General features: G+C 51.5%; 1 protein-coding gene across 3 annotated transcripts in view; it reads right to left on the bottom strand.

Annotated features, from left to right (window-relative positions):
- Positions 1-4,013: 4,013 nt before the first annotated feature.
- Positions 4,014-25,021, bottom strand: part of Grhl3 (grainyhead like transcription factor 3) — a 32,708-nt gene continuing 11,700 nt past the window's right edge. For 2 of the 3 annotated variants that reach the window (XM_085690501.2, XM_085690499.2), the window contains 15 exons: positions 23,884-24,070; positions 21,080-21,141; positions 19,646-19,991; positions 19,137-19,210; positions 18,436-18,589; positions 18,215-18,326; positions 17,180-17,274; positions 15,199-15,357; positions 14,812-14,890; positions 14,567-14,703; positions 13,155-13,189; positions 12,056-12,144; positions 11,223-11,308; positions 9,007-9,071; positions 4,014-4,886 (listed from right to left, as the gene is read on the bottom strand). In XM_085690501.2, coding sequence (XP_085546627.1) covers positions 4,772-4,886; positions 9,007-9,071; positions 11,223-11,308; positions 12,056-12,144; positions 13,155-13,189; positions 14,567-14,703; positions 14,812-14,890; positions 15,199-15,357; positions 17,180-17,274; positions 18,215-18,326; positions 18,436-18,589; positions 19,137-19,210; positions 19,646-19,991; positions 21,080-21,141; positions 23,884-23,949 — 1,674 coding nt within the window. In that variant the 5' untranslated portion in view covers positions 23,950-24,070 and the 3' untranslated portion in view covers positions 4,014-4,771. The remainder of the gene's footprint in view (positions 4,887-9,006; positions 9,072-11,222; positions 11,309-12,055; positions 12,145-13,154; positions 13,190-14,566; positions 14,704-14,811; positions 14,891-15,198; positions 15,358-17,179; positions 17,275-18,214; positions 18,327-18,435; positions 18,590-19,136; positions 19,211-19,645; positions 19,992-21,079; positions 21,142-23,883; positions 24,071-25,021) is intronic. The other variant, XM_085690500.2, reaches the window with a different exon arrangement.

The raw sequence follows: 25,021 nt of genomic DNA, 5'->3' as shown, positions 1-25,021 counted from the left end.
GGACCCCTGATGTGACTAGCTAAACTAGATTAGAGCCAATTAGCAATTTTGTATTCCGGGGTCCGAGAAAAAGCAGCACAATCTTAACCTGTGACCAGCAGAGGTTAAAATTCACACCCAGTTGTAAAGATTGACTACAACGTCCAATTGCGAATATGAATAGTATGGTAATTCCGCGTATCTGGCAAGGTTTTAGCCTTGAGCATCCAAAGCTGCTATCAGGGCGGGGGAAAGTAGCTGTTTTCCCCTCAGGAGGCCAAGCAGCCTTGGCCGAAAGGGACAAATCAGGCAGAGAGACAGAAAGCTGGGAAAGGGGTAAAATCAGGCGCTGGATCATCTCTCAGGAATCTGTCAACTCCGCTGCTGCCTCTGCCGCCGTGTCCGTGGGATCTCTTGAACTCGCCTCGTCCTCAGGTTTCTGAACAGAGGAATCCACGGTCCGCACCAAACGTTCAGGAACCCAGATCGGGAGCTCTGCATCCTGTGGAAATATGCAAACCACTCCTCTTCCCCAAATCAAACCTGGCCCGGACCATGTACATCAGTACATGACCTGGACCTTGTCAGACGCTAGTTGAGGCCAATCCTGCCTGCGTGCACCATTGAAATTGGCTCCCCTCGTCAGTCTCTGGGAGCAATGTGCTTAGCTGTTTAGGATCTAAACTACAACCAAGCAGATCTTGGACATACAGAGATCTGTAGGTCTCTGTCTCCAAGGAGCAAATTCTATTGGCCTGTGTTACTGCAACCGGCCTAAATATTGGCCTGAATTAGCCAAGCTCAAAACATTATTTTTTATTGGCCTGTACCATCATAGCAGGTTTTGAACTGGGCTGAATGGTCAGCTCCAAAACATCTTTTAGAATCAGTTCCGCCTGGAACTTTTCCAGGGGCAGAAAATTATTATCTGATCCAGTACATGAGCACTTACACAACTGGACAGAATTATAAAAATTGTTATCTTTATGGGGGCACATTGCCTCCCGCCATCATTAGAGAAATAATTAATAGGATCGACATATCTGGCTATAGATTTGGAAATCTTTGTCAGTCATCAATCCATATAAAAAATATTAGGACTCCATGAATAGTCCTCCAAAGAGCAATTAATAAAATTAAAATATATGCAACAAACCTAAACTGAAAACTCTCAATAGACAAACTTAAAGTGACTGAAAGACATTTAAAAAATCCTCAATTGTAACATCTTTAATCATTGGAGAAGTGTGAATCAAAATAACTCTTGACTCTTATCTTATCCCTAAAACATGATTAAGATCAAATACTGTCCATAACTTAAGAGAAACTCCTCCACCACTGGTGGAAATGCAAACTGACGCAGTTTGGATTTTTAGAAAATTAGGCAACAAACCATTCCAAGATTTAACTAACCTCTTTTGGGTCTGTAAAACCTTTGAATCTATTACAGTCTCCACTTAAAACTGCTAAAGCTGCGCTGCACAGCAGGGGGCGGGACACAGACCCGCTCCCTCCAGCTGCAAACTGTCACCTGAGATTAGGCGGGCGGATTTAAACTATTCTTCGTACCATCAAGGCCTGCTATTGTCGCTTTTTTCTTTTTGGCCGCCTAGCATTCTCTTTTTATCTGTCTGCTCGGGCGCAGCCACAACCGGCATAGCCCTGCCCCAGGTACCTGCAGCCCGCCGCCGTACACTGGCTGCCTTGGGCGAGGAAGCCGTGCGACTGCCTTTCTGTGTCTGGTGAGCGCGGATGTGCCTCCCGAACGAGTATGCACCCGCGGCTGAGTGTACTGGCACACCGCTGCGCTTACCTTCCTTGGCCTGTCTGAAATGGTCCCACCACTCACAGGCAGGGCCTGGCGGCTGCCTGCGCTTCTCCCTGCACCATACAGCTGCCTGTATCTCTGTTTAAAGTGCACTTTGCAGAACCTCAGCCACAGTGAATGACCCAGTGCGGTCCTGTTGCCTTGGGAACGGATTCCCGCTGGGAGCTAACTGCGCCCAGCCTGTGCTCTCAGTCAAAAATTAAAGTTCCCTGCATGTGAGAGCCAGGGACTGAGCTCTGAAATCTAAGCAGTCTCTAATGCAGTGTCATCTTTTGATCTTGGTGCCTGGTCTCTTAAAGAAATTTAGCAGCTGATTTGCCCACTGGCCTTCAGCTCTGGATCAGACCTTTCAGCACCCATATTCCTAAAAATCAAACTGTTCAACCTATTCACCCCCTTATCACCCGTGCACAACTGCACATTACAAAAACTGCAAAATCTGGCCAGATACCGGATCGTGGGGGAATGCCCTCACCTCTATTTGGGCTTCTCGTGGTGGATCCACTGACGGCAGGACGCGACTCTTCAATTTTTCTTTAAAGCCAAGCCCACTCGAGGGACGCCATCTGTAAGAGTCAGCACTTTCCAAATGGATACCCACGCCCGACCCAGGCTGCGCGCTTCCTGAACTTGGGCCCACGAGAAGGGACAATTGTCCTGAGGGTTGAAAAAGAGACACAGACAAAAGAGACCTGGCTCATCTACAAGAGTAAATGGCAACTTTATTTAAAATCTTCTGCATTTCAGGTCCAGTTTTGAAGGCTTCTACATGATAAAGAGCCGAATCGTTTCTTTCCACATCAGTTAAAAACTTCTCACAATGATCAAAGAACCTCATTAGTTTATCGTTAATTCTTGGAAGGTCACACCCCATATCTGAGACGTCTGGCGGTGGCAGTCCGGGGAGGCAGGCATGGGCCCACTGCTAAGACCTTGAATACAAGTGGAATCACCATAACAAAGAGAACCAGGTTTTAGCTAGGTTATCCCCTCAAGCCAGAGCTAGTGCAGAGTCTCCAGGAAGCGGAGGTCACATGGCCCTGCGAATCGCCAGGAGAGAAGGGAAGAAACTTTGGTAGCTACAGGTTTTAGATTGGGCCTGGAATCCAACCGTTCTTGATGGTGAGTGTAAGCTTCACCTGACCTACACAGTGAGACCCTGTCTAATAACAACAAACAAAGCAACAGCCACCCCCCAGTGCACTAAACTGCAATCCAACTGCACCGCTGGATCTTTGGCATCCTGTCAATGCTGCATCTGAGGCTGGCTCCTCACTGCGTAGCCTGCATCCCGGTGCTGTCTGTAGGTAGAGCTTGCGATATTTTACCATGGATTCTGTTGGAATTGGGAATTCTCAAGGAATCTTGGTTCTTAAACTTTAAACACACACACACACACACACACACACACACACACGTTGGACAGACATACATACAGGCAAAACACCCATAAACATAATTTTTTTTTAAAAAAAGTCTTGTTCAGACATAAGAAATTCTAATTCATAGGAAGCAGAGCTTCTGGGATTGAAGAAAGGTGAGGCTGAACCTTCTCCACATCCTGGGCCTTTGAGACTCACTGGAGAGCCTGAGGTTCTGAGGTGACAGCTGAGACCAGTGAGGATGACACTGCATTTTATGGCTAGGGAAAAGGGGTAGATTCGGTCGAGGAAAGGAAGAAAAGAGGAAAGGGAGGAAGGTAGACAGGAAGGCATTTCAATGACGCTTGGTTTGCGGTTCCCTCTTGTCCCAGAGGTGCAGACACACCCACATGATGGTATGCAGGACGCCAATATGATGTCACTGCTGCACTGCTGGCCTTTGGGGCCAGTATGAGTTAGATCTAGAGAAAATGACAGTCTGGAGAGTAGGGGCAGAGTTGGTCCAGGTCTAGGCTGCATGGGTCCAGTCTGAGGCTCCTCCCACTGGCCTCTCCATCATTGCCACTGTGACCCTTTCCAGGCCTTGCTCTGGGCATCAAGGGTCCCCCTCATGACCACCAGTCTTGTGAAACCACATTGGCGTCTATGGCCTGTCAGGGTGAATACCTCTGTTTATAGTGTTGTGCTCATTCCCAGCCTTCAAGTGCAGGACCAGATGCACTTGGGACAAGGTCACAGTGAAGAGAGCAAGAGGAAGGCCTCCTCCCCCAGAGCCTCTCTTCTGGCTGGAGACTTCCAGAAGGAAGGAGCACGTGAGGCCAGGAAAATGTGCACAGGTAGGCTTTTATTACTAAACCCTATGTTATATAAAATGCATAATTGAATAACAGCTAAAAAAATAGTCCAAGAAATATGAAATACATACTTTTGAAATGATAAAAATGTAACATGAACATACAAAATGTCGCCTATATATACAATATATTCATATATATATATCACATAATGAAAACTGTAAATAAGAAATGTGTACAACAGTAGATGGCAAGGGGATTCGCGCCTGTCAGTTCCGTGATGCTGACTGACATCTTGTGCTGAGGAGATCAGTGAGCAAGTGAGTTTTCTCTCCAGTATCCTTAAAAGGCATCCGTTCTGAAAGCCAAGAGTTTTCAAGTTCAGTGGCCAAAGAGTGAGAATTCTTTGGTTTTAAGTTGGCAGAAGGGTACAGACGGAGGGTCAGAAACAATCAAGGCAGCTGGTGCAGCCCTGCAGAGGGCGCTGTGACACCCACCAGGGCCTCTGTGAGGGAACTTGGAGAAGGCAGACAGTTGGGCTTTGTTAACCCAGACTCCTGGTCTCTAGTAGATGGTACTCGCAGGAAGCTTTGGAGTAAGTTCAGCCTGGATGGGACATTTAGATCCTGGGACCTCCATGGTTCCTCCCTGGCCCTGATATCACTGAGTGTGTGGCTTGAGAGACCTCTACCCAAGAAAGGCAGTTCAAGTAACAGTGCTGACACATGAAGGGAGGTTGTGCATGGCCTGAGCCAGGCCCTGGGGCTGAGACGCTTGAGGCTGGGCCCTCACAGCTCCTTCAGGATGATCTGGATCTTGCCGTCCAGCTCTCCCATGTCCAACAGGAAGGCCACGTGGTTGCTGTAATGCTGGATGATGTTGTTGTCCATGTTGACCAGGATTCTGCAAGAGAGAAGAGGGATCCACGGTTGCAGTGTGTGGCAGGCCCCTGTATCCTGACCCCTGAGTAGCAAGGATAATAGCCATACTGTAGGTACCACAGTAGCTTCCTCTGACCCTCAGAACCAGACTGTAAAGTGGGCACTCCCAGTGGATGAGGATCCGCTCAAGCACTAGTCTCCCTTCTGAGGAGCGGAGTGTGGGTGCTTTTGAGTGGCTGAGCTACAACTCTGGGGGAAATGCTTGTTCTTTAGTCATTAGACTGGGGACTTGGACTCTAAGTTCAAGTTCAGGAGGTATGGCAACCTGGGTTTAACAAAAGGCCACACTGAGCCACTCAGGGGTGCTTGCCTAAGCCAGAGGCAGGGGCCACACAACACCTCTCCCAGTTGATTCCTGTTAAGGTGAAATCTCAAGAGGATTGTATACCAGGATGGAGCGATGCAGCCAGCCCAAGAAGTAGACTCTCCATGGCTATAGACTCTATATAGTTTATGCCAAGGGTACCCTCCCTGATGAAAAGTCACTGGGAGGTGACCTGAGTTTCACTTAGTCCCTTTCCTGCTAATATTCTGAGCAGGTAATGGGATTGGGCATATACACTCAACCATCAATACATCTGTCTGTCCGTCCATCTGTCCATCCTTCTATTGATACATCCATCACATCCATCCATCAACTATTCATCTGTCTATCCACCTATACATTCACCTACCTATCCACACAGTCACCTATCCATCCACCCCACCCCACCTCTTTCCTCCGTCCACCCATCCATCCATCCATCTGTTCTCCATATACCTATTCATGGACCCTTTCTTTCTTTCTTTTTACTTTCTTTCCTTTTCTTTTTTTGATTTGTTTTACAAGACAGGGTTTCTCTGTGTAGCCCTGACTGTCCTGGAACTCACTCTATAGACCAGGCTGGCCTAAAACTCACATAGATCCGCCTGCCTCTGCCTCCTGAGTACTGGGATTAAAGGCGTGAGCCACCGTTGCTTGGCTACTGGACCCTTTCATGTGCATCTGGGACATTGCTCCAAAACCAGCAGTTGTGTGGAGATTAATTGGTCCTGAATTCTGTCCACCAGAATTTCTCACAGAAAGGGAGGCGGAGTTCTTGCTACCATGTCACACTCCTCTTCATAGAACAGAGAAGCTGGGCTTCAGTTCTGTGGCTGCAGTTAGCAGAGGGCAGAGCTCAACCTTTGTCTCTCTATGATATCATTTTTCAGGAAAAGGGAAAAGAACCACAAAATTCTATAAATACAAGTTAGGAAGTGGGAGATGGAAGGAAGCCAAAATCCATGTTTGGGAAGAGCTCAGGTAAATGCCTCCTTTTTTGAGGACTCAGGGGAGGGTGGTGGGGACAACAGCGAACCTGAAGAAGCCCATGGTCTACACCCTGCCATCTCTGCCAGCACCAGCCTGGCAGCAACTTCTGTTGTGGAAAATGTTGGAGCTGGGGCTCCCAGAGACTGGGGTTGGCAGTGTGAGGACCTGACTTTGCAAACTCCATTTTCAAGAAGGGGCTTCATCTTAAGTCATATACTGAGCTGGGGGGTGGGAGATCTCAGCTCCAGAAACGTGCTGTCATAGCAGAAATTTGAACCAATTCCCTAAAAATAGCCAATTAAGGAGCTAAAGAGCAGGGCCATAAGATTTAATGAGGTCCAGATGTTCCTAGGAGATGTCCTGCCCTTGAAGACACCTTGTTAGCTATGAATGGCCCTTTGTTAGGGTTTTTGTGCCCCAAAACTGACCAATGGGCTCACAAACTACCTCATCCTCTGTATTCCTTACCCAATCTCCAAATGACAGGACATGAACTCCCCTGATTAAGGCATTTCCCCTTTAAAAGTTCTACCCTCCCAGGGTTCCCTGCCACACTTTCTGCACCCGCCATGCTGGGGTGCTGGAAAGGTGCTGTTCCAAATTTGAGTTTGAATTAAAAACCCTTGTGTAATTTGCATCAGAAATCCAGCTCCATGAACTCATGTGGGGACCAGAAACTCAGGCCTAACAGCAGGCAGAACCCTGCACTGCAAGGTGATTTTTTTTTTTTTTTCTGTCCAAGGTGATCTTAGCCTGAGGGCTGGAGGCTAGAGACTGCCAGAGAGCCAGGCTGGATGGGGAAGAGGGTGTGATCTGGCAGCTCCAGGGTTGGGTTGTCTGTTTCTCACAGTGACACCAGTCAGCTCTCAGGTATGAGTGCCTCCAGGGCAGTGGACCCAGGGACGGTGGACCTTCCCTTAGTGACAACCGGGTCCCAAGTGGCAGGGGCTTGCCAAGAGCTATTGTTACTTCCTAGCTTCCAGCTTCTTCTGCCATCATCAAGTTAAACCCCTGGCCCGCTGCCAACAAAAACAGTGTCTTGGTTAATCTTTCAAGAACTCTGTGATGCCTGTAAAATTGATTTTATCTACCTTGGTCAGGAGAACTTTGGGGAGGGTTCGTGAGAATAAACTAGGCTTGGGGTGAGACTGTCCACCTTCCTCTGATGTGGACATTTACTTGAATGAATTCGAATTTGGAAATATGTTTTTCCAGACCTTGGTAAACATCTTTGGGCTGAGGTTTTCATGGCCACGGGGGCCATGGAGTGATGCCCTGGTCTGTAGAGCTGGGCAAAGAAAGTAGTAGTCTTAGTAGTCAGAGGAGCCAGGAGAAGGGGTGAGATGGAACTCTGAGGGGAGTGCACTTTAGGATGCTGATAATCCCTTTTGCGAGTCCCCAACTCAGGACTACTGCTGTGAACCCCAGCTTCTCCATCTCTAGGAACAGGGAAGATCCCACCAAGCTAAAGGTCAGTAAGATGATGCCAGGTATTGCTGAGCACAGCAATCGGCCCGAGGGAAGAACTTCCACGATGGAAGTCATTTACAATTAGTTTGTGCAGCTGCGGGATTGACGGGAAAGGCTCTGGCAAAAGAGCTAGGAGCCAGAGAGGTAGATCCTCACTTCACAGCTCCTTGGCTTCCCGTCAAATACAAAGGCTATTCCTGGTCGCTTAGTCTAGCCTGGGGTGGGATTTGCAGCGGAGCCCTGCACAAGAGAGGCAGGAAGTAGGGCATGTGGGCGTGACACAGAAGGAGAAGTGGGGCTGGGCTTGTCTGGGCAAGCAGACAGTAAGTAGATTCTACCCCAGTATGTGAGCCCCTGTATGAAACCGAAACTTGGTGGGAGGTGGAGGATGGGGGTGGGGTGGAGTAGGGGGAGACCCCACACACTGACAAAACCCTCTAGCTTCTCATGCAACCCAAACCAAAGGGGTCCTTTTCTACATCCCAGCCTTCTACACGGAAGGCTAGCGTAGGTTAAGGTGAGCCGGCCTGGGATGGGTTTTATCCTTTGAGGCCTTCTCAGTGGGAGAATGCACAGCCCACAGCGTGGGCCCTGTGCAGGTGCAGCTGGAGTTAGATTGTCTAGCGGGGTCCGCTGTGCTTTAAGCAGTGCAGCTGGAGGACAGGCAAGTCCAGAACTGTCTGGTGGCTTCTCTCCTGCCTCCTCCAGCCTGTAGGTGGAAGAGGCCCTGGGAGCTCCTTTGACTGGGATCTTCAGCTCAACCCCCAATCAAGTTGCCACTTGGGCTGGTGGCAGCTGCCCCTTCCGTCGCTTTCTGCCTAGGGTGGCTTTTCTGGGCCTTCTCACCTCACCGTGCCTTTGCTCACAGCTCCTATCCCTGCTTATCATCTCTGAGCTTCAGTTTCCCTGCAAGACGTGGGTTATCTACCTGCCAGTGTGCCTGGGAGGGTTAAATGACAAACTCGGTCTGAGGTCTGACATACGAGAGTCGGTTGAATGGTGGTTGCTGCAGTGAACAATATAATAATAATAAAATAGAAGAACTTTGTTCTCCAGTGGTTCGGGGACTTGAACTTGGGTCCTCCAGTGAGTGATCTTGCACTTTCTATGCCGGTAGATCACTTGTGAGAAGACCCTTGAACCTCCCCCTACTCTCATCCTTGTTGCCTAGGAACAGTCTCTGGTTTCTGCAGGTGGAGAGGTGACCATGGCCTTGGCCGAACTGGGGGACACTCCACACCCACTGCATCCCACCAGGGCATGCTCAGCCTTGGCAGTTCTGCATATCCACAGACAGGAGGGCTGAAGTGGCACTCACCCTCGCTTGCATTTCTTGTAGACTTTGCAAATATTCTCTTCTGGGAGACCATACTTCTCGGAGATCTGGATGGAAACAGTAGGGTTTCACTGCCTGCACCCATAACTGGATTTACACAAACTTTTTAACACTGCTTTTTTACTTGGTGGCTATCAAAGTCATATATATCAGCATTGTGGGAAAACGAAGAGAACCACGGTGATTCTATTTCCCCGAGGCGAGCACTATTGACTTCTGAGTGTATACCTTCCCTTGGTGGACTGTGTGTATGCCTAAGTTTATACCACACATGGGAGTTTGATATCATTTTGTATTGTCTTATGATAAATTGTGTCACAATAAATACTTAACAAACTGCATTTTAGTGTCTATAATATGTCTGCGGAATGTCTGCTGTTTCCCCTGGTTCTCACCTAGCACCTGACATTTGGATCTGTGCTTAAAAATCTATTTGTCACTGGCTGGGGACCCTGTGCAAACCCTTTGTGGCAACAGCAAGAATGTCCACCCCAGAGGACTAGATATAATACATTCAGGATAGATCCTGCCATGTACCAAAGCCCCCATGGGTGAACTCTGCCACTGTCTTGGGAGCAATGGGCATGCGTCTGGCCCTGCTGTGAGGTGGGGTAACCCACATGTTCCCCTTCTGGGCAGGAGTGAGTAATTGTAGCCGATGGTGGAGTGAGTAATTGGAGCCAAGTGCCCAAGCCTGGCTCAGAGCCTAAAAGCCCATTATGTTCATGTGGGAGCTTCCTCTACAGACGAGGTCACTTTGTCTCTGAGGTTGACTGAGCAACCTGACTGAGCCCAGGCAAGTGGTCCCTGCAGAGTTTTTTCTACTGTTGCTTGAGACAGGGTCTCTCTACACTGTCTTGGCCATCCTGGAACTCACTACGTAGACCAGGTTGGCCTTGAACTTACAGAGATCCACCTGCTTCTGCTTCTGTAATGCTGGGGTTAAAGGTATGCTCCACCACACCCTGAGAACTGTAGAACTTTGCACAGCATTCCCATGTCTCTTATAGTTTCACTTTTGTGAAATGGGTGTGGCGATAGGTTGGATGCACACAAAATGACTCCGAAAGGACTAGTCTGGCCCACTGTCAGAGCGCAGTCAAATACTGGTGCCTCGGGGAGCTGGTGGTCTTAAAGCTGCGGCCACGCCCAGGCCTGGGACACCAGTGGCAGGTGGTCCTCTGGGCATCGCTGACAGAGGATCGGGTTCAGTGTCCTGGGTAGACTGACAGAGATCCCTCCAAACTAGAAATGTCCCTAGATCTTATTTGAATGGCAGTGTCGCTGGAAGCTGCCAGGGAACAGATCTCAAGTCTGTCTATGGAAGACTTTGGGAACAGATTGGATAGAGGTAGCGGGGGCTATCTGGAGAAGTGGCAAGTTCTCTACCTCTGGAAACAGAGAAGTCAAGAGTGGGTAGAGATGAGGCTAATTCTGTAAATTGCAGCTTAGCCCAAAGATTCTGTCTCTATTCAAGTGACGTTGTTGACTTTTTTGTGAGCCCAGTTTCCTGGGGCTGATGCCAAGCAGGCTGACAATGTTAGAAGAACAGGACAGCCCAGAGGGCAGAGAGCTTGGGCTGGACTGGCACTTCGCCAAGCCTCTGACCTCTTGGAGTGAGGGGATGCTAACCAGTACCCAGTAGAGAAAGGGGGCACTTGTGGCAGATGCAACAAAATGCCTGGCGTGTGAGCCTCCACCAAGCAGCCCATAAAGGTAGCTAAAGGTCTGCTAAAGGTGCTGAGTTAAGAGGTTCCACCCTCAAGTTCAAGGCCCTGGTGACCCTGGTGGCCAGAGATGCCATGCTTTTGTCCAAGCTGGGCTGTTCTGCCAGCTCTTAGGTGGGGGGTTGGGGAAGGTCTCCTTGCCCAGTACAGTCCCACCCTTAGCCACCCCCAAGTCCTGTAAGCAGGAGGAATGAGGCCCCCTGGGAGGGAAAAATGAATGTCTCTGGGCCCAGCCTTTTTTTGTGTGTGTGGGTTTCATTCCCATTAAAACAGAAACAGGTTTGCAAAGCCAACAAAAGCCCTGGCCTGTCAGACAGCAGCCATCAGATTAAGGAGGATTTATGGTGTGTGTGACTCTCAGGGTGGAGCAGGATTCTGACTGGGTGATAAGACCTGGAGGTACTGGCCCCCTGTTGTGGGGTTGAAAAAGTAGCCCACCAGAGCCCCCCTGTGGGAAATGAGGCACCTTACCGCATTCCTTAGCCCCTTCAGGTCCGGGGTCTTCAACATGAGTGCATCGAACACCTCCTCTGTCTCCCTCCGCACATACAACAGAACTGAAAACCAAGGGGGACAGAGAGGACACTGAGCCGGGAGGATCTTAGAGGATGGAGATGGGTCTTAAAAGGCATGACCTTAATGTAAGGGGCAAGCTTTTTTCCAGCCGTTTCTAGACTGCCCTTACTTTGCTGGGGGTGTTTGAATCTTGGGTCTGGTTCTACTACCTGGCAGCTAGTTACCTTGACAAGGGGGTTTCAACACCATTGAACCTTATTTTGTATGTAAATGGGTGTTCTTGCCCCCTACTTCAGAGCTGCTTCTGGAATCAGGGACAGTGTTCAGAAACCCTCCAAGTCCATGGCTAAGCTTGGTTCCTGCATGCTGGTGGCTCTCCCCTGATCATCAAAACTGTCAGGGACTTCTATGCTCTAGCCCCCAAATCACAGACTTAAGGATGTCCAAGCCTGACAACCAGACATGGGAGCCCACCCTACACTTATCCACTTAGAGAACCGTGGGCCTCGCCCAGCTCAACAGGCTTGTTGCCTGTGCTAGCTGCTCTGGGATAGCCATGTCCAAACAGGGTAAAAGCCATAGATGTCCTCCATTTCTGTGACCATCTATTCAAGCCTGGAGTGCTCTCAGCCACCCTCCAAATCTTGGCCTAAATGCACTCCAAGGAGTGAATCAGGTCTTGGGTGGGAGACTTCAGGGAAAACCTCATGGGGTGCATGGGGGCTTCCGGGAAGACTCTTGGGGGGGCATTTGGAAGGGTTCTGAGAGACGCTGAGGGCTCAGACTACCTCTCTGAAGGTCATCTTCTTTGGCCTGTTTGGAGGGAGGAGGTTCAAACTCCTCAGCGAAGGGTGAGCAGGTACGCTTCAGAGGCAGCCTGTGGGGACAGCAGAGAGGGGCTAGTGAGGACAGCTGCCCCTCCAGGGATCCCGGGACAGGGAAGGCCCCAGGAAGGGATAACAAAGAATCAGGATGGAGGTGACGTTCTAAGCCTGGGAGCAGGTCAAGCTGGATCAGACCCCAGCCCTGCCACATGTCGGCAGCATGCTGGACCAGGTCCTGTCTTTAACCTCAGGTGACACATTCGAGAAACAGGGCATGGAGAGAGCTGACAATGCTATAGGAGGTGGTCCAACCTGCATGGCCTTAGCACCACCCACGTTTTATCTTCTAGAAGGAGCAGGCCATAGAGGGGTAGAGCCAAGAAAGGAGTGGGTACAATGGGGCCTGGAGGGAGACCAGCTTTGGTTCAAGTCCTGTCTCTGCTACTTAACTGCTGGATGGCTGTGAGTAAGCTGCATTACTTCTCTGGACCCTAGCTTCCTCATTAGAGGAGAGCCATGATTCCACCTTTCTGACCTGCCAGAGCTGGTATAAGGTGATGAGAGAGACAGTTTGGAGCGAAAGCCCCATGTGGAACATACGTGCTGTTTACAGGGAGAAATGGATTCCAGCAGATGGCTTGAGAGCAAAGCCAGCTGTAGCTCACACTCACGCTGCCCTGCCCTGCTGTCTCACCCTCCAAATATTCGGGGTTCCCAAAGGCTGCAGGAGCAGAGGCTGTGACCAACAGGGAAGGGCATGGCTGACTGTGGCCTCTGCAGGTGATGTGTTGGGGAGCGGGGTGTCCAGCACAGCTCTGCTCTGTGTTCCCCGACTATGAAGCCCCATCTCAGAGACCTTTCTTTGCCTTTTATTTTTTTACAAGCAGGTGTCTCGCCAGAGATCTGCCAACTTTCCGTGTAAGGCAAGCCCATAAAAACCCAGGCGGTTTCAGTGGGAAGGGGAAGATCTAGGCCTAGCTCCCGGCGGCAGGGGAAGGGCAAGAGGCAATGTGAGGGGTACAGGGCTCGGAGAAGGACGGAACCCTGGCTGCTTTTCTTGTACCTGTCAGAGCTGCTGTGTCCTGCTGAGGGGACCACCTATGACAAAAAGAAAAGACATTTCTGGTCAGGCACAAGGAGAAAGAGTAGAGCATCTGGGGAAGGAAGGGGGATGGGTACCACGCTAGGGCCTCCCCTGCGTGTTCTACCCAGAGGAACCCCTAAGTGAGTTGGGGGTTTCAAGTCAGGAAGAACTGTTCAGCTAAGGCTGCTGAGTCAGGGACTCAGGGACACAGTGGAAATGCTCCAGTACTACTGGCAGAGTGTGAGCCAGCCTGATGCCAGCAAACCCAGAGGCCAGGGGCTGCAGCGGCGGGGCCTGCAGCTGGGGAGCAGTGATAACGGGAAGATGGAGTTGAAGCAACGCCCCTGAGCCCACTGCATTTCTGACATTACTGCTGCTTCGCTGTTCAGTGGGTGTCATAGTTGGCCCAGAGAGGGCAGGAGATGGCGCAGGGCTACACGTCACTCAGTTCACTCTTCCCCACTGCGTCCAGACACTGGTCTCCCACAGAACATCTGCCTACCCAGCTGGGGTCACTACTCATAAGTGAGCAGCCTCATTTCTGGGGCCTCAGGCTACAGACGGAACTTCTAGAGAAGGGCTGCTGTCATCGACTAAGCAATGGCGGCCACCAGGCTGCTTCTAGGAGAACGGAAGGGATAGGGTATGCTTATGGGTGTGTCCGAGCTGTATCAGCTCTGTGGTACACTCCTAAGTCAGACACCACTCACAGATCGGGCAGCGTGATCCCCATCCTCACACACTCCCAAGGAGCCGTGGGAGCTGGCCTTCAAGGCAAGGACCTGGCTAGCTGTTACAGATGGAAGCAGACAGGAGTGGGGCTGACTGCTGGCCTTGTCTACCAAAGGATGACCACGCAAGAGGGAGAGAGCATAGCTGAGCTAAGGCCTGGTGCCTCCTGGCCTCAGATGGTTAGTGATGGCAGATAGCCAGTGGCCGAGAGCCCCTAGACCCTGATCTGGGCTTCAGAATGGTCAAAGTCTGTCTACGAGGTTTTAGGAGTGTGCCTCCATCCTGACCTTTGGACCGAGTACTCTTGACTCAGGAATGCAGTAAGGGTCAAGATACTGTAGGGTTGCATACTTTTCATAATGTTTGTGACCAGGATCAAGCTGCCCAGCCCAGATGTGACTCCAATGGATATCCTCCATGTGAGCTCAAATTGGTTTGATAGATAGGTCCTTCTGCACACCCACATGGTCACTGATCATTTCTGAACCCCTCACAGTTCAACAGAGACAGCTTTCTTTTAGCTTTAAATAGTGGGACCCGGAGACACGCTAGCGGGCAATCAGGGTGGTAGCAGGTCAAACCCCCAGTAGGGTGCTTAGGCAGGCCCTCCCGGATCCAGGGCTCCCTCCTAGTCCCCCTTCCACCTGCCCTGCCCTCACCCCTCCTGGACGCTGCAGGCTGGAGAAATGCAGATTGGGAATAAACAGCACAGGCTGGGTCTCTAGGTCAGCTTCCGGCCGCAGGTATGTGGTCTCATTGCCCCTGAAGCCTGACAGCAGGCAACCCTTGATGCCTGCTGGGAAAAAGAAGCCATTGAGCCCCGAGGTCTCTTCCACACAACCCCCTGACCAGCCTCTCTGGCCTCCATCCCTTTGGCCCACCCCAGGTGGCCCTGTCCACTGACCGTTGTTACTGGAGTCCGGGCACTTGACCTTCCTTCGGAACTGCTTCCGTTCATCATCCCGCATTTTCCTCTCTGCCCCCTGTAAAGAGGTGGTGGTGCTCGTCAGGGGCCAAGGGAGGGGGGTGCTGGCCATGCCCACCGCTGCTGGTTTGCCTCATAAATGTGGGTCAGCCACAGGGAAAGTGGGAAATGGGGAGGTACCAGCATGTGGCTCAGCCTCCTCAAAGTCAGCGTAGGCCATGAGAAAGATGGAGAAGGGACATAAATGCAGGTGTGAACATAGATACGGAGAGGAAAACATGGGACAAGCACATGGAGAGGAAGGGAGCGAGAGGGACAGGCTTCTCAGAGGAAAAGGTGGTGTCATCCCCCACCCCCAACACACACCTTATCACAGAAGATCTTGATCTGGCAGACAGCTCGGTGTACCAGGCGCTCAGTGCCTGTTCCACAGTCATAAGTATCAATTTGCAAGTTCAGGGGAACACCTTTCACCCCCTTCTGTGAGGAGAAGTCTGTGCTCAGACAGTTGACACCGATGAACACCTAGGGACAGAGTGAGGAGTCGGATAAGTGGCCTACTCAGATCTGTGTGTTCAGTGAATACCCTTCAGACATCTTGGGCTCTGAAGGCAAGCATCACTACCCCCCTTCCCTTTAACGGATGGGAAAGGGGTGCTGGTGAGTCAGGCTGGTGTGCTCTTCCTAGCTCCTTGAAGGCACCCCACCCTGGGAGGGCACTAAGGGTCCTTGGAGGACTAGATCTGAAGATTTACTTCTCGGCAGCTTGGAGCGAGTTAGGGACACAGCTTTCCTGCTAAGCCATGCATCCAGAACATGACACAGCCCCTTTACCTTAATGACACATTACAGGGATCCTAGCATCTCCCATTCAGGTTGTCCCACGCCATTTGTGGCCAGTGGCCACCCAGATTATCTCTAGTCTATGGTTCTGGAGGTTGATCAGAGAAAGAATCGCTGCTGCCCATGCCCTAGGGAGTCATGGTACATGAACCTGGAGCTGGACCCACTGGCCGGCAGTGGGAAGTGTGCCAGTTTGTGGCTTGGGCAGACTCTGTCTCATCTATAGATGAGGATGGGTAAATGTATCCTGTGAGGCTGGGAGAGCTCACACTTACTCCTGTCAAGCAAGGGCACTGACCACTCTGGTGAGGGGATGGTTCAAAGTCTACCTACAGCCTGTGTTTTCTCAAGGACAGCCTGGGGCCTGTCTCCACCTTGGCAGGCTGGGGGCCAGACCCTGTTGCTCCAGTCTGGGTTTTGTCTCTGGGACATTTCCCTCAGAAAAAGCCTTGACCTGAATGGTGGGGATGGGAGGAGGCATCTCCACAGACCCCTTCAGTCACAGGGTCTGGGGGAGCTCCCCTCACCCAACCCAGCTGTGCTACAGCTTCCACCAGCTCCCATGGAGCACGGAGACCCAGGCCTGGGGGAATGAAGGCTGTGAGAAAAATCCCCACTGAAACCCACCCCCCTTCCCATGAAACTCTCCCACCTCTCTGGCTCATCCCCCCCCTTCCCAAGAAACTCTCCCACCTCCCCTGATTGGCAGGCTCCTCCTCTAGCCCCTAGCTCTGTTTGAATAACAACCCCAGCTGGGCCCTGCCTGTCTCCATATTTTCTCTATGTCCCCCAGGGGAGGAAGGGGTCCACAGATGCCTTTGGGATGAGAGGTCCCAGGCCCAGTGGGTGTAGTGAGCCTGTTCTGGGTGTGGAAGGACAGACTGGAGAGAGATCACCCGAACCCCACCCCGAGGGCCAGGCTGGTGCCCTTTCTACAGCACAGCCCTCTGCACAGAAAAGTTGTAAGTGCCTAGCTGGTAATGGGCTCCTCCACCCAGGTGGGAAGAATGCTTGGGGTTCAAGCTCCCATGAAGGAAGTCAGTAGGGCTCCCTCTCCCTGGCTTCTCATCCGACAGACCCCGTGGCTGTGTCTTGTTCTAGCCTCTTAAATGTGGGAACGGGAGCTCACCGCTACCCACAGGCTCTAAGAAGTTGACGTCTGGGATCAAGCCCTCCCCTGCCACTTCAGAGCCAGCATGCTCCCAAGGCCTTGGCGCCCCTTCCTGTGAGGCTCAGTTATCTCATCTGATGAATAGGCAGGCTGAGTTGATGAACTGACATCTGGCAAGGTCACATGATCCCCACTACAACCAGTTAGTTGGGGCTATAAGCTTAACAAAGTGACATGGCTTCAGAGCAGAAGGGCTGGGTGCAGCCCAGCTTGTCGGCCTGTGATGCCCATGACTGCCACCACCCCTCGGAGGCTCATTACAGTGGACAGCACCACCCTGGGGCCCCTCAAACCCTTCCCAGGCACGGTCACTCCACCCAAGCCCACACTGACCTTGGCCTCCTCATTGACATTCCACACAAAGGACAGCGCGTTATAGGCCACCTCCTCGATGTGCTGAACTGTGTTGAAGTTTTCTTTACAGTCGGCTGGAAGTGCAAGAGACCAGAAGGTCAGCGGGAAAGAGACAAGGTGCTGTGGGAAGGGGACACTGTGGACTGCACCTTACTCCAGGCAAGGCCATGTGCCCGACCCCCCAACTGTGCCATAGAGGCTCCCCTGAGGAGTGTGAGGTAATGTATCGGGGACAGCATGGCAAGGGGCACAGAGTAGGGCAGCAGGGGTCGGAGGCGGGATCCTGGCAGCTGTCATTTATGCGTGATAAAGATACAACTCGGCAAATCCTCCTCACCCTCTGAAGGGTCAGTTTACACAGGAAGAAAGTAAGGCTCAGAGAGGCTGGGTTTCTTGCTTAAGGTCACACAGCTAAGGAAAGCCTGAGAAAGGAGCCCACTTTGTCCAGCCTCTCAGCCAAGTCCTTGAATTGTCTCCCACCTCTACACAGTCAGGCAGCTGGCCACCATTGACAACTGGATAAAATGAAGGAAGGAGGGGACATATCATAAGGGCAGGAAGAAAGAATGGAGCCACGTGGGAGTGTTCCAAGGACAAGGGTCCCAGTCTACAGCCACCCTCTTTTCTTTTCTTTTCTTTTCTTTTTTTTTTTTTTAGACAGAGTCTTGTGTAGCCCCAGTCTGACTTTGAACTTTGTAGTCAAGACGACCTTAAATTTCTACTTCCCAAGTGCAGGAATAACAAGTCTGTACCACCATGTCATGCTGTGGATACAATCCAGGGCTTCCTGCATGCTAGGTAAGCTGAGTTCCCAGGTCAGCCCCACCGCTATTCCCCATGGTGGTCAACATCACAGGGCCTATTCACCAGCACCATCGGGGTCCCGTGTCCTGTCTATCCCAGAGCAAAACAGGAAAGGGGGGCTGCTGCATCCATCAGAGGATGCTGTCTCCTGCACTGTGCCCTTAGGAGAGGGAAGGGGCGCAGGGGGAAGGGCACGGGGCTCATGCTCACCCACGTCGATGACTCTCTGCTTGGCGGTGGGCTGCCGGGAATGCCAGTGCCTCCAGAAGCGCAACTGCTCTACCGGGACCTTGTCGTTATCGAACACGACCATCACCACGCTCTGCAAGTGCAGTGGCCATGTCACTGGGTCTGAAGGCCCAGGCGCCAGGCTCTCTCCCAGAGCATGGCAGAGGGTCACCAGCGCCCCCTCCCCGAGCTGCCCCACACACCTTGACTTTGCTGGAAGACAGAGCGAGGCCTTTACCTCCCGCTGGGGTGCGCAGGGTGACAGGGTAGAACTGACCCTTGTTGAGGTAGGCCATGGGTGACTCTCCTGCTTTGATGTGAATGGCTTTGGGGGAACCCAGGGTGTACTCAAAGTCACTGTGGAGAGCAGGAGGGTGGTGAGGCAGGCTCCAGGCAGGGGTGTCCTGGGAGCATAGGGCAGGGACCTGCGTCTGTGGCAGGCTTGATGTGTGACCTGCCATTTTCCTGTCCTGGGAGGGTCTATTTAATAGCTCTGTTGGGTCCCATTCTAGCTGAATAAAGGAGGTCCAAAGAAAATTAGAGAGAGCCAGAGTGGGGATAAAGCCATGGATGACTAAGGACAACCAAGCCTCAGTTTTCTTTGTACTGGGAGGGTTGAGACATGGTCTTACTATGTAGCTCAAACTTGCCAGGAACTAAATATATAGTCCAGGCTGGTCTCAAACTCACTATGAAGCCCACATTGACTTCAAGCTCACAGCAATCCTCTTGTTTCTGCCTCTCAAGGGATGAGGTTACAGGTATGTTTCTTTCTAACAGGGGGCTGAGCTTAGAGCCCCCTGCCCAGAAACAGGCTATGAATGCCCAGTATGTTCTACAGATACTTTGGAGTTGTCTTCAGCATCCTGCCCAAATGACCAAAGGTCCCAGGAAATCAAGTTACCTCTTGAGGCTAGGATAATCCTCTGGACATGGGGGCTCTGGGGATGTTTTCAGGATGTCGGGGAAGAGCAGCGACTACAGAGAAACAACCACAAGAGAATAAATGAGCACATTCAGGCTGCAGGGGGTCAGCCCAGGGCTGCACATACACAGACATGCAGGCTGTGCTTTTTTTGTTTTTGTTTTTGTTTGGTTTTTCTAGACAGGGTTTCTTCTGTAGCTTTTGGAGAATGTCCTGGAACTAGCTCTTGTATCCCAGGCTAGCCTTGAACTCACAGAGATCCGCCTGCCTCTGCCTCCCGAGTGTTGGGATTAAAGGCATGCGCCACCACCGCCCGGCTCAGGCTGTGCTTTATATAACTTGGACAGCAGTATGCGGCAGCCCAGCCTTAGGTCTAGAACTTTGTCCCATCGATCACACAGCTCTGACCTTCATACTGTCTTCTCTCCTTATGTGCGTGCACACATACGTATCAGGGTGCTGGGAGGGGCTCAGGGGCAGGCCCTCACCTCCTGTGGGTCATCTTTGAAGGTGCTATCTGGCTGCCAGCGCTGTGCGGGTGGAACCCCATGAATGCTCTCGAATAGGGAGTTGAGGGAGCCGTTGTCATATATCTCACTGGTGGGCAAGAGGTAGCTGTCCATGGAGCTGGCTTCCAGTTTGCTTGGACCTGGGGGGAGGGTAGCGGTCTTTCCGGGAGTCTGTAAAGCCCCCTCCAAGCCTACTAGGCTGTTCTTCTTGAGGTGGTCTGTGTAGTCTGGACTTCCTGACACGTTCTCTGTCAAAAATTTCATGAGGTGCGTGGGGCTCTCGAGGGGGGCAAGATCTGGCTCATAGTCCATGCTGTGGTAGAACCTGGGGGAGAGATGGCAGAAGTGAGCACACGCCTGCTCTGCAGGCTGGATGGATGATGGTGACCCCGGGGAAGGTTTAGGCCCTCCCAGCATGTGAGGAGCTAGACTCTAAGCAGGACTCTGAAGCCACAGGCCACCTCAATAAGATCAACCTAATAGGCAAGGATGCCAGGCAAAGGCCGGAGGCTGGGGATAGATGCCCAGGAGTCAGCTGACCCCTTGGAGGAGGGTTTGGAGCCTAGACAGAAAAGCTGTCCTCTGAGGCTATCCCACTGCTGTGGCTTTGAAGTATGTTTTCAGTAAACGCCAGCCCACATGGTATGGGTATCTGGGATCTGGTGTGTGTGTGTGTGTGTGTGTGTGTGTGTGTGTGTGTTTATATGTGTTAAAGCACAGTTTTATTATAACTTAGCAAAACTCTTCTGCTGATATCATCAGATTTTTTTTTTGAGATGGGGGTCTCACATAGCCCAGGCTAGCCTTAAATTCACTTAAATTCACAATTACCTTGAATTCCTGATTCTCCAACCTCCACCTCTCAAATGCAGAGATGTCAGGCATGAGGGCATCCACTAATGTATCTGGTGCTGGGCATTGAACCCAGGGCCTCATGCATGGTCCACAAGCACTCTGTCCACTGAGATGCACTACCAGCTAGGTAGCAGTTGTTCTGAAACCTCCCTATTGTACCAACATAAAGACAGGTAGACTGCAGTCTGGATTGTACACTGTTTTCTTCTGGTCTTTTGTTTTTATGTTTTTTTTTGTTTGTTTGTTTTTTGTTTTTTTTTTTTTGAGACAGGGTTTCCTAGCTGTCCTGGAACTAGCTCTTGTAAACTAGGCTGACCTTGAACTCACAGAAATCTGCCTGCTTCTGCCTCCTGAGTGCTGGAATTAAAGGTGTGCTCCACCACCCAACCTTTCTTCTCGTCTTAAAGGAAGTTAAAATACAGGAGTTCCAAGAGGTACTGTGGGTCCCAGCACTGCACCCCTATGCTCAAAAGGCAGACCAGCCTGCATTTGGGGGTCCTCAACAGAGCAGGGCAGTTAAGGGTCTAAAGAGGCAGAGGTGGCCTTGAGAAGCCTTACTTCTTTCCTTGATCATTCCGGCCACCGGTGCTGGAGGACAGTACCCGCTTGTCCTTGGGACCCTGGGAGGAGAAGAAAGAAAGATTGATGGGTCACTCTCAGCTGGGACCTGGCTATTTGGAGCTTCCCACCCTCCAGGGGCTGAGGCCAGGCCCTGGCGTGCTTGGGAGAAAAATCAAGTAGTTGTTCAGGCTGGTCACTGACACCCAGCCCCAAGCTGCAGGATGGAAAGCGCTTCTCTGAGTTTTCCAGCTGAGAGCATGGGAGTGGGAGGCAGACTAGCCTGGCTGACCGGGTGGCGCTGTGACTTTGGATAAATGACTACACCTCTCTGAGACTTGATTTCTTCAAATGTTAAATAGTGGGTTATAATACCTCCTTCAAGAAATTCTAAAGCGGTAAGTGCATCCGGGCAGGAGGCAGTTCCTGTGTTTCAATACCCTGCCTGAGGATAGGTAGGCCCGGTGTCAGCTCAGCGACACTCCTGGCCAGCAAAGGGCACTGATCCTCTAGCAGACATCCATCGGAGGGAACCTTCATCTGGCGATGGATGGGAATAGAGACAGAGACCCACACTGGAACACTGGACTTAACTCCCTAGGTCCAAATGAGAAGCAGAAGGAGGGAGAACGTGAGCAAGGAAGGCAGGATCAGAGGGAACCTTCATCCGATGATGGATGGAGATTGAGACAAAGACCCACATTGGAGCACTGGACTGAGTCCCCAAGGTCCAAATGAGGAGCAGAAGGAGGGAGAACATAAACAAGGAAGGCAGGACCGTGAGGAGTGCGTTCACCCACTGATACAAGGGGACTGATCTAATGAGAGCTCACCAAGGCCAGCTGGACTGGGACTGAACAAGCACGTGATCAAACCGGATTCTTTGAATGTGGCCGGATTCTCTGAATGTGGCTGACACGGGGACTGTCTGAGAAGCCATTGATAATGGCACTGGGACTTGTTTCTTCTGCATGTACTGGCTTTTTGGGACCCTAGTCTGTTTGGATGCACACCTTCCTAGGCCTGGAGGGAGGGGGGACGAACTTGAACTTCCCACAGGGCAGGAAACCCTGACTGCTCTTAGGGCTGGAGAGGGAGGAAGAGAGGGAGTGGGGGGAGTGGGAGGGTATTGGGAGGAGGGGTGGAAGTGGAAACTTTTATAAATTAATAAAAAAAAGAAATTCTAAAGCTATGGATTAATAGAAAATGACAGTGGCCCTTTTAAAAAAGAACACTTTGTATAAGTGAGACCCTGTACAAAATGCTTTCTGATTTCACTTCTCTCACCACCCTGAGCTCCTGTCAACACCATTGCTATGCCCTAGGTGGGGAGACCAAGGGCCAGAGACTCTTCTGCAAGCAGTGCAGGGATTCCTTTCATAGATATACCACATGTTGGCTGTGTGTCTTTGGGCAAGGTACTTAACCCCTCTGGATCTCTTAGCCTCACGTGTAAAAACACAATCAGCCCTGAAGAGAACTGTAGGTGTTCAGGGCAGGGTCGAGGGGTGAAGGCACAGTTCTGGAAGCAGCCTCTTGCACTGGGATTTTTATTTTACAATCCAGCCTCACCCTGTGAACCCCAGGCTGGGCTCTGAAGATGGATGGAAAATTCTGGCTTCCATCACGGCCTTGAGCTGGGGTAACCATTCATATTCCCTCCTGTTGGCCTGAGCTAGACATGATCCAGAGACCACCAGTCTGTGGGGAGACAGCAGGCAGGGGAGCCATGCTCTCTTAGGATGAGGACCAGAGACAGCCTGGGGCCTTTCCTGTCCGGAACCACATACTTTGGCCTTCCCGGGCCTCTGAAGTCATGAGAAGAATTCACCTTCCTCCCCACATTAGGGTGGACGAACACCCCCACCTCCCACCCTTGCACAAGGTGGCTTTAATGCTCAGATCCAGGACCAGCAGATCCAGGCAGATCCATTGGAGCCATCTCCCAGTGCAAGACAGCATCGCTGTCTGTGTCAGTTCAGAGACTCAGACAGGCAGAGCTGCCTGGAGCTCTGGGTTAGCAAACCACTGAGGCCTCACGGATGCTCTGTGAGGATGCAGGCTGTGCTCTATGAGCATTGCCTGGCACAGGCACCGGAGGTGGTGATGTGGTGATGTGCTGCTGTGAGTTCATCTTTGTGACTGATGACAGGTTCAGAGGTGAAAGGGCCCGATGCCCATGCTTGAGAACCAACAGTCACCAGAGTCAAAACCAAGGCCCAAGGGACAAGAAAAGACAGCATGGTGGCAGAGGCAGGAAGGACAGAAAGACGCTCAGGAAAAGGAGAGACCTGCTGCAGGTGATGGGGTTAGAACAGTGGGTGAGGATGGTGGGAGGTTAGGATGATCCAAGGGACAGGGCAGGAAGGATGGCCAGTGGGGAAGGTTGGGATGAAGTGTGCTTGGCCAAGCCAGGACTCTTTCCACCGATAACCGCTGTCCACCAGGTGGCGGGTTGTGTGGGCTCCTGGGGCTCCGGCAATGGTCATGCTGTGTGCCCACTCTTCAGGAGCTGTCTGGTAGGGAGACGGAAATGTGTGGGCACACAGTGTTCGGAAGGAAAGGGGAGAGGATAGCGAAGATAGAAGGAGCTGGTGATACAAACCGGAGATCCAGGAGAAACTCCCCACTCCCTACACCATGAGAAAACGGGGTGGCATTTGGGCTGAGGCCCAGGCGGACAATAGGGCTTAATCAGGAAAAGGGAAATGCCATTTGCAGAGATCCAGGGTGGAGGGGCTGCTAACCCTGATGCTCGACAGCAGAGACACAAACGGGTGCGCAGCCTGAGGTGGCAAGCGTACCATGTAGTAGTCATAGAGGAAGCTCAGGGCTGCAACGCTCTCGTCGTCCCCATTAACCCTCATCATGGCTTTCGTGGCGGCCGTCAAAGGGTTCTCCAGGTACGTCTTCCAGGCCTCATCCTCGTTAGTGTAGGAAAACTTCTGGAAGCTCACAGGGTCATTCTTCAGCAGCCGCACGGACCTGAAACTGCAGGCAGATAAGGAGGGTCACTTGAGGATTGAGAGTTGGTAAAGTGCTTGTCATACAAGCATGGAGAGCTGAGTTTGGTCCTTAGGTTAAAAAAAAAAAAGCCAGAAGCAGTCATGTGCTCTTGTTATCCCAGCATTGGGGAAGCAGGGACGACAGGAAGGTCCCTGGGACTCACTAGCCAGGTAATCTAGCCTAGATGGTGAATTCTAGGTAAGACCAGTCTCAAAAATACGCAAGATGGAGAGTGTGTGAGGAACAACTGATAGAGTTGTCATCTGACCTCCACATGTGTGTACGTACACATGCACATATACATGTACACCAGCACATGCACAAACATGTGTACAAATGTGTACAAATATACATGCATATGCAAACACAAGCACATATATAGGATTATCTCTTCTAAGTTCGGAGGAAGGTCCCAAAGACACAGCTCCTGCCACTGCCAGGAGGTGCCAGCCCTAGGAACGCAAGACTTCCTCCTCTGCCACCTTAGGCAATGAGCCTCAGATACAGACCAGTGGGGCAGTGAACCTCAGATACAGACCAGTGGGGCAGTGAACCTCAGATACAGACCAGTGGGGCAGTGAGCCTCAGATACAGATCAATGGGGCGATGAGCCTCAGATACAGATTAATGGGACGATGAGCCTCAGATACAGACCAATGGGGACAGCAAGCCTCAGATACAGACCAGTGGGGCAGTGAGCCTCAGATACAGATCAATGGGGCAGTGAGCCTCAGATACAGACCAATGGGGCGGTGAGCCTCAGATACAGATTAATGGGACGATGAGCCTCAGATACTGACCAATGGGGCGATGAGCCTCAGATACAGACCAATGGGGACAGCAAGCCTCAGATACAGACCAGTGGGGCAGTGAGCCTCAGATACAGATCAATGGGGCAGTGAGCCTCAGATACAGACCAATGGGGCGGTGAGCCTC

This window comes from Myodes glareolus, chromosome 6 (assembly GCF_982192425.1).
Source record: "Myodes glareolus chromosome 6, mMyoGla1.1, whole genome shotgun sequence".
NCBI lineage: Eukaryota > Metazoa > Chordata > Mammalia > Rodentia > Cricetidae > Myodes > Myodes glareolus.
This window is presented reverse-complemented; position numbering and strand designations above follow the sequence as displayed.